Here is a 16,044-nt window from a genome sequence, read left to right as displayed (position 1 = left end):
CCTTGGCTTCTGTGATGTACTCTGTCCTGTTTTTACTTTTACTTCTTTAACGGGTTTCTCTCAGTCTCTGTTGTAGTTTTGTTTGTTTGTTTGTTTTTTTAGGTGTTGGCTTTGTTCTGCCTGGCTCTAGCCTAGGCCCTCTGCTCATCTGGCTCTCTGCATTTTCCATGCGTCCTCCATTGTCATGGCTTCAGTTACACCATCTCTAAACTGATAAGTGTCAAACCGTTTTTTGGGTTTTGGGTTTTTTTGGTAGGTTTGTTCCCTTCAGAGCTGACTTGTTTGTACAGTTTCCTACTAAAAATCTCAAAGGCACCTTGGAATCAACATGCCTAAAGTGGAATGAATCATACTTTCCTCATTCCCTCACACAGAGGAGTTTCCTCTTCAACATAGTTCTAAGCCAGAAATCTCTGGAAGTTATCCTTGACTTCTTGCTTGACCTTTCTCACCTTGCTGCCCACACCCAGTCACTAATCATATGAGACTTAACCTGCTAAATAATTTAAATTCAACTAATTGTCTTCATTCATTGCGTTTATGCTGGTGTGAATCCCCATCATTTATCACCATCATTACTGTAAGCCTCCTGTCTGGTCTGTTCCTTTCCTGTCTTTTGGGTCCATTTTTCACTGTATGAATAAGAGTGATTTTTCTGAAAAGCTTTACCTAATGGCTCCCCGTTGTCCCTAGGATAAATGTAAAGACCTGAGCTTGTTTTCTGATCTTCATCCTGAGTCATCGCCTCCTATGTAATACTTGTCCTGCTTTCGCCCTGGTGGTTGGGTTTTTTTTTTTTTTTTTTTTTTTGCTTGTTTGGTTGGATTTTTTTAGATTTTATTTATTTGAGAGAGAGAGAGAGAGCAGGGGGAGGGGCAGAGGGAGAGAATCTCAAGCAGACTCCACACTGAGCACAGAGCCTTATGTGGAGCTCGATCTCATGACCCCAAAATCATGACCTGAGCAGAAACCAAGTCAGAGGCTTGGCCAGCTGAGCCACCCAGGTGCCCCTTTTTGCACTGTTTTAACTGACTGTTCCAGTAGACTGTAAACTTCTCGAGTGTAAAGACCAAGTATTTTCCTTCATTAAACCTGGTGACTGGTACATAGTAAGTGTTTTGTAAATGCTTGATGAATTAATAAATTGTGCAGTACACAGTTACACATTCAGTGATTTGTTTATGTCTTGGTTTTATTGTTAGATCATCTTAGTATTCTAGTACTGCTATTATTCTTGTACATTGATTTAGTTTTTTGGCTAGGGGTATTCTCTCCTTAATTAAATTGGACCCTGTGGATTACCATTGTCCCAGATAATAGAAGCCTATAGACAGTTCACCACCATCAGAAAAGCCTTACTCTAATGTGACTTTTATCAGAGTATAGGAATCCCTAGATGCTTTTGCTTGGTGACGGTTAAGACTTAGAGAAATGAGGAGTGCCTGGGTGGCACAATCAGTTAAGTGCCTGACTCTTTGTTGTGGCTCAGGTCATGATCTCGGAGTCGTGAGATCAAATCCTGCGTTGGGCTCCACACTCAGCGCAGAGTCTCCTCTCCCTTGAGACTCTCTCCCTTTCCCTCTGCTCCACCCCCCACGCTTTCTCTCTCTCAAATAAATCTTTAAAAGAAGAAGACTTAGAAAAATGAGGCTTAAATAACTAGAAGTTGTTAAATACCAAAGAGAGATGGTTTTCTGGGTTGTCCATTGTGTTTGGTTCTCATTCCACTATTTATTACTGATACTTAGTCATATTTTTCTGGATTTAAAGAGATGTGGTGCTTTTCAGCTGTCATTTTGAGCCAGGTGGTCTCTAGGTTGGAAGAATCATTAAAGATCATAAAATAAATCCCTGATTATATTTGCTACAATTGCTAAAAAAGAGAGAAATCTGCATCAAAATCAGTAGCTACCATTGGGAACATCTGAGCACTCCTTTTTTACTTAGGGTTCATATTTAAAACCAGGGTTTGCTCTCATTTTTTCTACTCCTTGAATGGCTTATTCACCTCTGTATCCCCTATGCATAGAACAGTGTGACCGGCATTGCAGGAAAAAGGTACTTAAGAAATAGTCTTTGTCTCTTCTATCCATGATGTATCTCTTGATAGGTGGTACCACAGGCTCTTCATTAGATGTTAATTTAATTTTATTTAGAGGATGATTTCCTTTTTCTTTCAAGTGTCCCTGCCAACAGAATTTTGTATGTACTAGTCTGCATTTTAAGTAAGACTATCTCAAATACATTTTCTAAACACAGTGGAAATTCTGTCTAGCTATTTTTGTACAGTGTGATAAGGCAAACTAAACATTTTTTTGTAAAATAGATTTGAAGAATAATTCTTTAAAATAGTTTTTGATTTTTCTTAACTTCTACCTACATTTACTCTGATTGAACTGATCATAATACTTTTTAGATGTTATATAGAAATTGTTTTTATAGTGTGACAAATATAAAGAAAGGGCTCTGAAATACTGGGTAATATTATCCAAAAACTGGGTTAGAGAATTGGATTACTGTATGAGCACATAGACTCTAGGGTAGTCCATTCAGTTTTTTATTTTGAAAACAGGTGCTCTGAAGAACACAAAATAAATTGAAATAACATGAAAGTGTTTCTTGATTAAATGCATTGGTTAAGAGGGTATGTGTTTGCTGAATAGTTCTAAGATTATTACTGACTTATATTCGGTCTTGAAGATTACTTTAGTTATGATTTTTGAAAAGATTTCAGTTTTAACTAATCCCTGTACCCACCATTGGGCTTGAACCCACAACCCTGAGATCAGGAGTTGCATGCACCACCAACTGAACTAGCGAGATGGCTCAATTTCTTGACTTTGAGGGAGAGTTATAGTCTAGAGAAGTTATATGTTAATATTTGAAATTTAATAAAATTGATATCAATATTTTCTGGCAGGTGACATAGTTTGGCATGGGTAAATTTGAAAATAGTGCTGTTCTGGCTCAGTAAACTATTAAAGGTAGTTTAAAATGCATACTAATATTACGGCATTGATGATAACAAAACATCTAATATTCATTAGCATTAAGTAAACCTCGTCTTTGAAAGTGTATACTGCGAATAGTAATTTAGAAATAATTTAAATTCTAAGTGAAAGAAATTACCTTCTCTCTCTCTCTCCCCTTAGGTGGAATGAACCCTATTTGTTGACTGTCTCCCGATTACTGGTTGGATTCATTTGCAAAAGAATTGTCTTCCCCTGTGTGGACGCCACTTAGTGGCATATTTAATTATAAATCCAGGGATCACAAAGCTTTTTGATTTCCCAAACGAGGGACCTACCACTATATCAAAGAAGCTTGATATTACAGCCAAAATGGTGCTGTCCCAGAGACAACGAGATGAACTGTAAGTTTCTCTGTTTCGTGTTTTTTTGAAAATCTCATAAAAGACAAAGTAGTAAATTAAAATACAGCTTTGGGAGATCTGTTCTTAGATTAAAACTATTCTTGTAAGTCTTCAGATATTGCTTTGGGCAGTTTGGTCTGATTTTAAAACTGGGTCTTTGAAATAGTGTTATTTACCTTTGTGACTTTATTGTGTAGAAATTTAAAGCAGAACAAGTAAGTTCGTTGGGATAAGTGTTATTCTAAGCTTGTCTTAAATATATTGTGGTCAGTAGGAAAAGAGATCATTCAACGTTCTCCTCAATTTTTTTGTCTAGAATGTGTATTAGAAAAATGAAGGCTTTTTTGTTACTGCTAATTCCTTTCCTTTGCCTTACTGTATGTTTTTATCTTTTATCATCCAGGGGCTATTAGAGGACTTGAACTTTATGAGGTAGATACAATAATAGTTAATGTAAATGCATCAGTTAGAGAGGCTTAAGATGATTTGACCACTGATATTTTATATTATCTTATAGCATCCCATATTTTATAGCATTCTGTTTTTATAGGTGAAGAATATAGAGGAATAATTTAGCTTCATGTTGTAGATGTTTTAAAATTTTTCTGTGGCTTTTTACAAAATTGTTTATTTGGAAGTAATTTCAAATTTATAGGTCAGTTGTAAGATTGGTACACAGAATACTTAATGTACATTTTATCCACTTCACGTGTTTTGTACCATTTTTGCACCATTTTATACCATTTGTTTTATCATTTGTACTCAGTACCTGTGTGTGTGTGTGCGCGCGCACGCATGCACATGCAATATTTTTTCCTGAACCATTTGAGTAAGTTGCGTACACCAGGGGTCTTTACGCCAGATACTTGGGTGTGCAGTTCCTAAGAATAAGGATATTCTTCTATAAAATCACAGGACAGTTAGCAATTTCAGCAAATTTGACATTGACATTGGCACAACACATTTTGAATCTACTTTCCATATTCCAATTTCGTTAATTGACCTGATAATGTCCTTTATTGCAGGGTTGTTGGGTTTTTTTTCTCTCTCTCTCTTTTCTAGTACACTGTCTAGTACAAGATTAGTTAATGTATTTAGTTGTCATTTCTCTTTAGTCTTTACTTTTCTTTAAGGTTTATTTCTTTATTTGAGAGAGGGAGGGAGAGAAAGAATCTCCAGCATACTCCCCACTGAGCACAGAGCCCAATGGGGGCTTTAATATTTTAGAGAGAGAGGGCACGAGTGAGAGGGGCAGAGGAAGGAGAAAGAATTTCAAGCAGATTCTGTGCAGAGCCCAATGTGGGACTTGATCTCAGGACCCCAAGATCACGACCTAACTCAAAACCAAGAGTCGGACACTCAACCTGTGCCACCCAGATGTCCCTAGGATATAATATTTTTGAGGAATAGTTGTTTCTTTGGGTTTTTTTAATAGCATATTCCTCATTTTGTAGCTTTCCAATGTTTCTTCATGATTAGATTCAGATTATGTATTCTTGGCCAGAATAATTTGTATTCTTCTCAGGGTTTCATGTCTAGGGGTGCCTGGGTGGCTCAGTCAGTTAAGCGGCTGCCTTTGGCTCAGGTCATGATCTCAGGGTCCTGAGATCGAGCCCCACATGGGGCTCCCTGCTGAGCAGGAAGCCTCCTTGTCCCTCTCCTCCTCTCTTGTGCTCTCTCTCTCAAATAAATAAAGTCTTCCAAAAAATATATATATATATATCGTGTCCAGAGATACATAATGTCTTATCTGCCTCTCGGTGGTGATGCTAATTTTGATCCCTCAGTCAAGATGCCTACTTTCTCCACTATATAGTTACATTTTTTTTTCAACAAATATAAGTGGGGAGACCATGCAAAGCATTCTTTTTTTTTCCCCAAGGTTTATTTATTTGAGAGAGAGCAAGCGAGTGGAGTGAGGGGGTGGGTAGAGAGAGGGAATCTCAAGCAGACTCCCCACTGAGCGCAGAACCTGATGGGGGTCTCAGTTCCACAACCCTGAGATCATGACCTGAATCAAAATCAAGAGCCAGCCATTTAACTGACTGAGCCACCCAGGTGCCCCCATGCAGAATATTCTTATTTCCATTAAATTCCCCCACTAGATTTAACATCCATTAATTAGTCTTGCCTGAACTGTTCTTTACCACAGTGGTTGCAAAGTGATGATTTTCCACTACTCATTCCACATTACTAGTCATCGCTCAGCATTTTGCTCTAATCAGGGGACTTTTTCCTTTTTGATTTAGTTGTTTTTTCATTATTGGTATGAACTCCTAAGTTCTCATATTTTCAGTAGTTTTATCATTCATTACTTTTCTTACACTTCTGGTGTTTGACTATCCCAGACTGGCCCATAGGAGCCTCTTCAGTTGGCTCTTACTTATGGCCTTATTTGTGGACACTTTCTTACTTTCTAGCATAACAAGGTGGTCCTTGCTTATGTGTACCCATCCTGCCTTAATCCTACAGTCAGTCATTGCTCCAGTAAGCCCTGGTTCCTCTTAGTGGGGAATGGTATTAAACATCAAGATATGGGTACTAAGTATACTTACTGCTATGGGGTGTCTGCTTCTGGGCTCTTTAAATAGACAGAACCAAGAAATACATATCTACAAACATATACAGACACCCTGGTACACATGTATACTAAGGTTTCTCAGTCTTGGCATTGTTGACATCTTAGGCTAAGTAATTCTTTGCTGTGGGATCTGTCCTGTACACTTTCAGTTGTTTAGCAACATCCTTGGCCTCTACCCACTAGATGCCACAGTAAAAAATGTCTCCAGACAAGGCCAGCTCTGCTTGGGGGGGGAGGGTGTCAAAATCTCCCCGAGTTGAGACCCACTGATATATGTACACATGTACACATACTTATTTTAGAAATCATTAGGCTATCCCAATACTTCTAAGTCCAGTCTGTTCCTACGAGGTTCTTTCTTATTTTCCTCCCCACCTGGCCTTTTTCTTCTGCAGTTAGACCTGATTCCCAGCAATATCAACACATTTGCTCAATCCTGTAATACTTTCAGAATAGTTTCAGAATGGTTACACTCTTACCACTTCAGAAAACAAAGCTTCCTGGAAAGGGTTTACAGTTTGTATGCAGTTTTCCTCCCATCCATTCTGCCCAAGACTGAAAATATATAATTGAATACTATATTTGTAAGTTACTTGGATTAGTTTTGTTTTGTTTCTCTCCCTCTTTCTTTGGCTGTATTATTCATTTGAAATACAGTTGGGGGGCACCTGGGTGGTGTAGTCGTTAAGCGTCTGCCTTCAGCTCACGGTGTGATCCCGGTGTTCTGGGATCGAGCCCCACATCAGGCTCCTCCGCTATGAGCCTGCTTCTTCCTCTCCCACTCCCCCTGCTTGTGTTCCCTCTCTCGCTGGCTGTCTCTCTCTGTCAAATAAATAAATAAAATCTTTAAAAGAAAAGAGAAGAAATACAGTTGGGTTCATCTGTTCCACTTGTTCAGTTTTGTGTGTTTTGCGTTTCTTCTTCTTTCCTATCCTTGTTAATTTAATATTTCGAATATGTAGAACATTATCTATACAAAAATGTACACTCAGGAGTGTCACTCACTCCTGAATCCCTTCTGTGAAGTTACTCCCTCCTTCCCCCCATAAGAACCAACTTCATTCATTATTTAATAAAGATAAGAGAGGGGCGCCTGGGTAGCTCAGTCAGTTAAGCGTCTGACTCTTGGTTTTGGCTCAGGTCATGATCTCAGGGTCATGGGACCGAGCTCCTCATTGCCAGGCTCGCACTAGGCGTGGAACCTGCTTAAGATTCTCTCTCTCTCTCTGGGCGCCTTGGTGGCTCAGTTGGTTAAGCATCTGTCTGCCTTCAGCTTAGGTCATGATCCCAAGGTCCTGGGATTGAGCCCTGCATTGGCCTCCCTGCTCCTCGGGGAGCCTGCTTCTCCCTCTGCCTTTCTCTCTATCATGAATAAATAAATAGAATCTTTAAAAAAAAAAAAAAAAGATTCTCTCCCTCTGCTCCTGCCCCTCCCCCCTTTTGCCCCTCCCCCTCCCTCGCTCTATAAAAGAAAAAAAAATAAAGATAGAGATATATGTATGTTTTCTTGTTTCTCCTTTTTTTTTTCCCCAAGATTTTATTTATTTGAGAGAGAGAGAGAAAGAGCAAGCACGAGCCAGGGGGTGGGGCAGAGGGAGAAGCAGGCTTTCCACTGAGCAGGGAGCCCCAGGTGGGGCTCAGTCCCAAGACCCCGGGATCATGACCTGACTGACTGAGCCACCCAGGCACCCCTTGTTTCTCCTTTCTTAAGTAAAAGGTAGCATATTATATGTGCTCTTTTGCACTTGGCTTTTTTTCCATTAGCAATATCTCCTGGAACTCAGTATATATCAGTTCATAGAGATCCCTCCTTTTTTTCTTTTAACAACTGGATAGTAGTCTGCTGTGTATGTACCATGTTTCTTCAACCATTCTTCCATATTTGAACATTTAGGTAATTTTCACTATTCTGTAACTATAAATAATATTGTAATTAATAACTCTGCATATGTACTTTTGTGTTATTGAAGGTATGTCTGGTTTTTAATCATTCTTGTTTCTAAGTTCAGATTTTTTTCTTCTAGATGCCTTGTGTGCACCGACTGCAAGTCATCCTTATTACCCTCATAACCAAGAGTAATATTTAAATATTATGGCCCAGGGGCGCCTGGGTGGCACAGCGGTTGGGCGTCTGCCTTCGGCTCAGGGCGTGATCCCGGCATTATGGGATCGAGCCCCACATCGGGCTCCTCCGCTGTGAGCCTGCTTCTTCCTCTCCCACTCTCCCTGCTTGTGTTCCCTCTCTCGCTGGCTGTCTCTATCTCTGTCAAATAAATAAATTAAAAAAAAAAAAATAAATAAATATTATGGCCCAAAATAGAGCTTTTATCTTTTTTTAAAGATTTTATTCATTTATTTGAAAGAGAGAGAGCGAGCAAGCACGCGGACAAGTGAGGGGAGGGGGAGAGGGAGAAGCAGACTCCATGCAGAGCAGGGAGCCTATCGTGGGACTCAATCCCAGGACCCTGAGATCATGACCTGAGCTAGTCAGATACCCAACTGACTGAATCACCCAGAGGCCCCCAAATAGAGCTTTTAATTTGAATAAAAATCAATTTAGGAGAGAACCTAATTTCTCTAAATTTGTGGGGACTTTTAGGTAAGAATTGACTTAAGAGTGCTCATTGAGCAAAGAAAATTGGTGTTACATCTAAATGTGAACTTGAGGAATAGAAAAATCTTGGAGTTTAGTAAGAAGATAAAATGATGGTTTTTGCTTTTTCTCCCATTTTTGAAAATAATAAGAATCCATATTTACTGAGAGGAAGAAACAAATGTTAATGTACCTCTTAGCAAGTAAGATATGTTTTGGCGCTTCAGTTTACCTTTGCCAGCATTTTAGCGTTCTAATAGGTTGGATACCAATTAGCTTGTAAAGTACTTTGAGGTATTTTTGGCGTTGAAATGAAATGAATTTTGACACACTAGAAATTGATCATTTGAGCAGGAGTACTAAGTATGATTCAGCTCAGCAAATGTATATTGCCTGCCTTCTTTGTTTTTACTATTCTGTGGCATACAAATATTGAATAATAACATATTCATTTATGTGGATATGACAAATACCTTTATTTTACAGGCAAATTGAGGATGGGAGAAATTAAAATTACCAGTTTCATGACTAGTAATAGAGGCAGGAAGAGTTTCCCAATTTTAAGTTCACTATTCTATTAAACACAATTCTGTTACCAAAATTAATATATATAAAAATGTAAACATTACCTCCTCCTCAGTTTCTCAGTCCCATTTTCCAGTCTTGGCCACTATTGCCTTTATATTACAATCTTTTCCGTTATTTTTCATGTATTTACAAAAATTTCATGAACGTCTTTTTTCCTTCAGATTTGTAAAATAGAATTGTATTTCACAACCTGTTTTTAATAATTTTTTGTCAGTCTTTCTGTGAATTTGGAAATGGTATTATCTGTTAGTTCATCTCATAGTTACTTTTTGTTTGTTAAAGATTTATTTATTTATTTGGGAGAGGATGCACGTGTTGGGGGGGTGCTGAGGGGAAGGGAGAAGGGAGAGAAGCGGATTCCACTGAGCATGGAGCTGGACACAGGGCTAGATCTTATGACTTGAGCCTAAATCAAGAGTTGGACGCTTAACCCACTGAGCCACCCAGGCGTCCTATCTCATAGTACTTGTAACAAAATAAGTTTACACCTCTATTTCTTTTTTTATTTTTTTTAAAGATTTTATTTATTTGACAGAGAGACACAGCCAGCGAGAGAGGGAACATAAGCAGGGGGAGTGGGAGAGGAAGAAGCAGGCTCCTAGCAGAGAAGCCTGATGTGGGGCTCAATCCCAGAATGCTGGGATCACGCCCTGAGCCGAAGGCAGACGCCCAACGACTGCACCACCCAGGCGCCCCTACACCTCTATTTCTGTATCAGATTTTTACCCGTTGATCATGCTCCATGAAAGATGAAGAAAGTCTGGTTTTTTTAGGTTGTCCTGGTTGATAATATTTGCACTTTATTTGATTTCTTGCTCACCCCTAATTCTTTTGTTCCACAACTTTCCCATTATTGTGTTCCTGTTTTGGTTAACAGCTATATTGTAGTGTAATTGACATACAAAGAACTGTACATATTTAATGTATACAATTTGATGAGTTTGGAACATTCTTCTATTCTTTTTTCATTTCTCTGTTAGTTGGGTGGATTTTTGTCGTCATGTATCTTTTTCGAGATGGAGTCTTTTTCAAGACTCCATTTAGGAGTCTTTACATGTTAGGGATTAATTTTTTTCTTGCTTCCATAAATGAGTGATTCTTAGGTTACACGTTTTTCCCACTCAGAGTTACAAAGACTAAGGAAAGAATTACCATGTATAAGACTGCAAAGAAAAACCTCAGATTCCAAAAATGCAGAAATCACATAGGCCTCATTTGCTGATCATAATGCAATAAAATAAAATTTAATAGCAAAAGGAGAGCTAAGAGAAACCTATTCATGTAGACGTTTAAAAATGTACTTCTAGGTGCACCTGGGTGGCTCAGTCAGTTAAGCGTCTGCCCTCACCTCAGGTCATGATCTCAGAGTCCTGGGATCGAGCCCCACATCGGGCTCCCTACTCAGTGGGGAGTCTGCTTCTCCCTCTCCCTCTGTCCCTCCCCTGCTTGTTCTTTCTCCTTCTCTCCCTCCTTCCCTCCCTCCCTCTCAAATGAATAAAATCTTTAAAAATTAATAAAAAATAAAAATGTACTTCTAAATGTTTTGGAGTTAAGAGAACAAAATGAAACTTAGGAAATGAAGAAATCAATAATAATGAAGTTACTCATAATAAAAACCAATGTAGCATACAAAAAAATTAGATTGTCTAATGAGTCCTTTAAAAAACCAAAGGTCAGAAATGAACTACACGTTCAACTCAAGAATAAGAACAACAGGGATCCCTGGGTGGCTCAGTCGGTTAAGTGACCAACTCTTGATTTTGGCTCAGGTCATGATCACAGGCTTCTGAGATTGAGCCCCGCTTCTTTGGATTCCTTTTAAAATGTCCTTTGATTTAACATGTTTCTTTACAAGGAGCTTTTTTTAGCATATGTGCAAGTATTTTTCTGGAGGATAGCTGTGTAAAAGGATGTTTGTTGCATTGTTGTTTGTGGTAAGAAACTGATAACAACCTAAAATGTTGATCTGTCAGTAAGAGTATGTTAAATATGGTACATCCAGGGGGGCCTGGGTGGCTCAGTCAGTTAGGTGTCTGCCTTCGGCTCCTGAGATCGACACTCTGCATTCAGTGGGGAGTCTGCTTCTCCCTCTTCCTCTCCCTATGTGATCTCTCTCACTCTTGCTCTCTCTCCCAGATCAATAAATGAAATCTTAAAAAAAAAACCATATATGGTACATCCAATCTGTGGGATGCTGTATAACAGTTTAGAAATGTAGTATATTCATGTTTATCTACAAGCAGAAAGCTCTAAAATCTATTGTTGAGTGAAATAGCTTGCTAATAAATAAGGTGTTATGATGCATTTGTATTAAACACCCCCTCAAACACACACACCCAACTTTATATGTTTCTTCTGTGCCTGTATCTGTGTAGTTGCCACAGATAAAGGCCTGAAGATACACACTAAACTGTTAACAGTGGTTGCCTCTGAAGAGAAGAATAAGATTTCGGTAGAGTGGAACAAAGATTTGTGACATTATTGTTTGAATATTTTACAAGGCAAATATACTTGTTATTTTTTGTGTAATAAGAGTAAAATTTTAGTGAATTTTCCTTTAAACAAAGGAAGTATAGATAATGAGTTGCAGTGGAGATGTTTTAGGTCAGCCTGGTATTTCTCCTTGCTTTTCTGCCTATGTATCCATAGTGATTTTTTCCTCCTATCTTCATATTCACCAACCTAGATTTTTAGGAACATTTTCTTTAACTCTTTTTGGTTATATCATAATATCACATTTATGGATTTCATTTTTTTGGTTTTATGTTACCATAGATTTCCTTGAGAGTAGAGTTAATTTTCCACTTCTTCCTGGGTTTATTCCTCTTCTCTAAAGCATGCTTTCCTCTTTTTTTTTTTTTAAGATTTTATTTATTTGTCAGAGAGAGAGGCAGCGAGAGAGGGAACACAAGCAGGGGGAGTGGGAGAGGGAGAAGCAGGCTTCCCGCTGAGCAGGGAGCCTGATACAGGACTTGATCCCAGAATGCCGGAATCATGACCTGAGCCTAAGGCAAGATACTTAACAACTGAGCCACCCAGGTGCCCTGAAACCCTTTTTAGATAATTTATTGTTTATCTCTGTCAGGTAATTCTGGCCAACACATTAAAGCTAATTTGCTTTACCTATATATACCTTCACTGCCCTAGAAATCTCCAGTGCTCCACCTGTTTGTCCATCCCTTGGCAACCACTGATATTTTTACTGTCTGTAATATGCCATCTCCAGAAAGTTGGACTCATATGGTACATAGCCTTTTCAGAATGACTTCTTTGATTTGGTGATGTGCATTTAAGGTTCCTCCATATCTTTTCATGACTATAATGTATTTTTAAGCTGTATTTTGCTTTTAAAAGCTAACCTCTGCTGTTAACTGAGGTGTTAAAGTTTCTGCTGTGCATATATTTGAATATTATATATATTTAGCATTGATTAGAAAGTTGTTCTGCCCTGGTCTTTAAAAAAAAAGTAAAGATCTGCCCTTACCTGTACATGTAAAATTGTACACGAGAGTACACTACAGCTACACGAGTTCACGGAGTTGAGTTAGATGCCAGACAGCACTCTGGCACAGGTACACATTGTCATCATGTTGGAAATAGTTGTGAAGACAAGTGTAGGCACAACAGTTTGCATCATGGCAATATCCTGTTACTGGTAGTTTTAGGTTTTAAAGTTTTGAATACTTCCTGCCTGGTTTTAGGATCTATAATAGGAATGAGAGCAATGTTTAGATCTTGTGAGTGGCTCAGTTTTCAAACAGCTATTTTCCATTCTTTTTAAAATCTTTTGGTTCAGTTTAATTGAAGAATACTCTGAGACTGCATTTGAGCTGTTTAAATTCAGTTACTGTTACTACTTATCTGTGTGAATTAGAATTTTCTTCATACCAGGCAATAAAAGCAAAATAATGAATTGGATGCTGGGGCTGAAATAAGACTGTGACTGTAATTCATGTCCTCTCAATTTCAGGTTTTTATATTCATATAAATAGCTATATATTTTCATCGACTTTAAGGTAGATAGAGTTGACCCTTGAACAATGTGGGGGTTGGGGTTCTGACCCTTTGCTTAGTTGAAAATCAAAATGTAACTTTTGACTCTTCCCAAAACCTAACTACTGTTGAACAGCAGCCTTACTGGCAACATAAACATTTAACACATATATTGTATGTTGTGTGTATTAAATACTATAGTCTTAAAGTAAGCTAGAGAGAGGAAAATGTTATTAAGAAATTCATAGACGGGGGGCACCTGGGTGGCTTAGTCAGTTGGGTGTCTGACTGTTGATTTCAGCTCAGGTCATGATCTCAGGGTTGTGAAATCGAGCCCTGAGTTGGGCTTTGCACTGAGTGGGAGCCTGCTTGGGATTCCCTCTCTCCCTCTGCCCTGCTCATAGGCTCTTTCTCAAAAAAAAAAAAAAAAAAAAAAGAGAGAGAGAGAAAGAAAGAGGAAAAGAAAGGAAATAATGATAAGGAAGAGAAAATGTATTTTATAGGACTGTGCTGTATATATATTGGGGGAAAAAATCCCATAATATAAGTAGACTCAGACAATTCAAAACCCCCTGTTGTTTGGAGTGTCAACTGTATATAAACATAAACTTCTTAATATATTGCTTTTATCCAGCTTATGCTTTGAGGTTCTTCTGCTTTTTTAAACGATACAAAGTTGGTAATCATGGCGCCTATAACCATATTGCCTATGTTATCACATCCCATACAAATGATCACAAAGTTTCTGATTATTGCCTTGCAGTAAAATATTATAAGGGGCCTTCTGAGTCTTCAAAGGGAGATTTAAGTATTCTGTTATATTTAATCTTTTTATTTTTTTAAAGATTTTATTCATTAGAGAGAAAGAGAGCAATGGGGGGGGGGAAGGGAGAGGGAGAAGCAGACTCCCTGCTGAGCTGGGAGCCCGATGTGGGGCTTCATTCCAGAACCTGGAGATCATGACCTGAGCCAAAAGCAGACACTTAACCAAATCTGAGCCACCCAGGCACCCCATAATCTTTTAATTTTTTGAATAGTTTTTTTTTTTTTTTAAGATTTTGTTTGCTTTTTTATTTGAAACAGAGCGAGTTCAAGTAGGGGGAGGGAGATGGACAGGCACACTCCCCATGCAGGGCTCAATCCCACCACCCTGAGATCATGACCTGAATCAAAATTGGGAGTCAGACACTTAATGAACTGAGTACCCAGGCACTGCAATCTTTTTATTTTTTGAAAATTGATTTTTAATTGAAGTATTTCATTCAGTAGAATGTGTCATATTCTGATCATTCCAGATAACAAATAATGCCATCTTATACTGTAGGAGTACTAGTATTTTTTCCTATTGTTCATGTTAAATTTGTCAAAACAATAAACCAGTAAACCAAAACACATACTTCATTAGTGAATTTGAGCCAAAAATTATGAAAATTTGTTGATTGTTTCAAAAAATATATTTCAACATTTGTTAGTAAGAGTGGAGTGTAAGCATCTGTAAGGATAAGCAAGGGCGCCAGGGTGGCTCAGTCAGTTAGGCGTCTGTCTCTTGGTTTTGGCTCAGGTCAGGATCTTGTGGTTGTGGGATTGAGCTCCATGTTGGGCTCTGCACTTAGCCCAGAGTCTACTTCAGATTCTCTCTCCCTCTCCTGCCTGTTCATTCTCTCTCTCTCTCTCTCAAATAAATAAATAAAATCTTTAAAAAGAAAAAAGATAAACAAGATATGGTCATCAAGACCAAAATCGTTGACTTTCTGTAGAACTCATACAAAGCCCTTTTATTGTGCCTATATATGACATTTTATTTCACTGAAAGATTTGATCTTATTCTATTGTATTAGAAGAAGAAACATTGTAGGAGAGAAAGGCAGTGCCATGAATAACAATAAGTAAGTTGAGAAAGTTATATACTGAATAGCTCCTGTTTCGTTCATGAGGTTGGAGGTCATCCCAAGGCTGTAATACAATTAGATATTTGAGCATTGAGGCAGGGGGACAAGGGACAAATAAATGATCAGGCAGCGGTGGAATGACAACCATATATTAGGACTTGACCCATTCCGATTCTAAAAATGTAAGTGCGTTATTAGCAGTATTGTAGATTATTGACTATCCTCCTGTTCGATGCAGGGTAAAAACTATGATCTATCAACAAATAAAACCTATATTAAGCAAGGTAATTCTGGAGATGCTTATGATGTTGCAATTTATGATGACCTGATTTTAAGGGATCTTCACTTCTGTTCTTTATGGCTTGACTTATTATATGATGATCTTCCTTTGGTTGCTCTCCCATCTAACCTGCCACTATACTTCTGATAAATAGGTCTTTTTAAAATATCACTTTCATTAAACTGGCTTTCCTTGCCTTGCATGTCCTTCATCATCTGCTGCTTTCCTGTCTTTTCAGCCATTTCTCTCATTATCTTAATCTCATTTCAGTATTTATATTTATTAGATGGATTGCTTTTGAAACCATTTAAAATAATAGTAGTGATTGTAGGCATCTTTGTCCTTGTTCTTGACTTCAATGCAGATATTTGTGGTGTTTTGCCATTAAATATTCCATTTTTTGGTTGAAGGTTTCAGGTTTCTTTTATTTGTTTATTTTTTTATTTAGGGAGGGAAGGGAGGGGGGCAGAGGGAGAGAGTAAATCTTAAGCAGGTTCCTCACCCCAGTACGGAGCCTGATGCAGGGCTCTGATCTCATGAAATGTTTCAGACTTCCCAATCTATGACAGCTATATTGTCTATCCCTGTTGTACAACCTGACTTTCTTTATGGGTTTCTTAAGTATGCAAAATAATTTCTTACAGAAATATATTATAAGTGGATCTCACAGTTAAATAAATATCTTTAAAAATTACTAGAGACTTTATTTTTTTTTAAGATTTTTTATTTATTTATTGGACAGAGAGA

General features: G+C 38.1%; 1 protein-coding gene across 2 annotated transcripts in view; it reads left to right on the top strand.

Annotated features, from left to right (window-relative positions):
• The window catches only part of PAFAH1B1 (platelet activating factor acetylhydrolase 1b regulatory subunit 1), an 81,026-nt gene that overhangs the window by 32,811 nt on the left and 32,171 nt on the right, over positions 1-16,044 (top strand). For both annotated transcript variants that reach the window (XM_034641658.1, XM_034641659.1), the window contains exon 2: positions 3,153-3,373. In XM_034641658.1, the coding sequence (XP_034497549.1) occupies positions 3,342-3,373 (32 nt within the window). In that variant the 5' untranslated portion in view covers positions 3,153-3,341. The remainder of the gene's footprint in view (positions 1-3,152; positions 3,374-16,044) is intronic.

The sequence above is a fragment of the Ailuropoda melanoleuca genome, chromosome 13 (assembly GCF_002007445.2).
Source record: "Ailuropoda melanoleuca isolate Jingjing chromosome 13, ASM200744v2, whole genome shotgun sequence".
NCBI classification, from domain to species: Eukaryota; Metazoa; Chordata; class Mammalia; order Carnivora; family Ursidae; genus Ailuropoda; species Ailuropoda melanoleuca.
The sequence above is the reverse complement of the archived record's forward strand: the minus strand, read 5'-3'. Positions and strand labels throughout refer to the sequence as shown.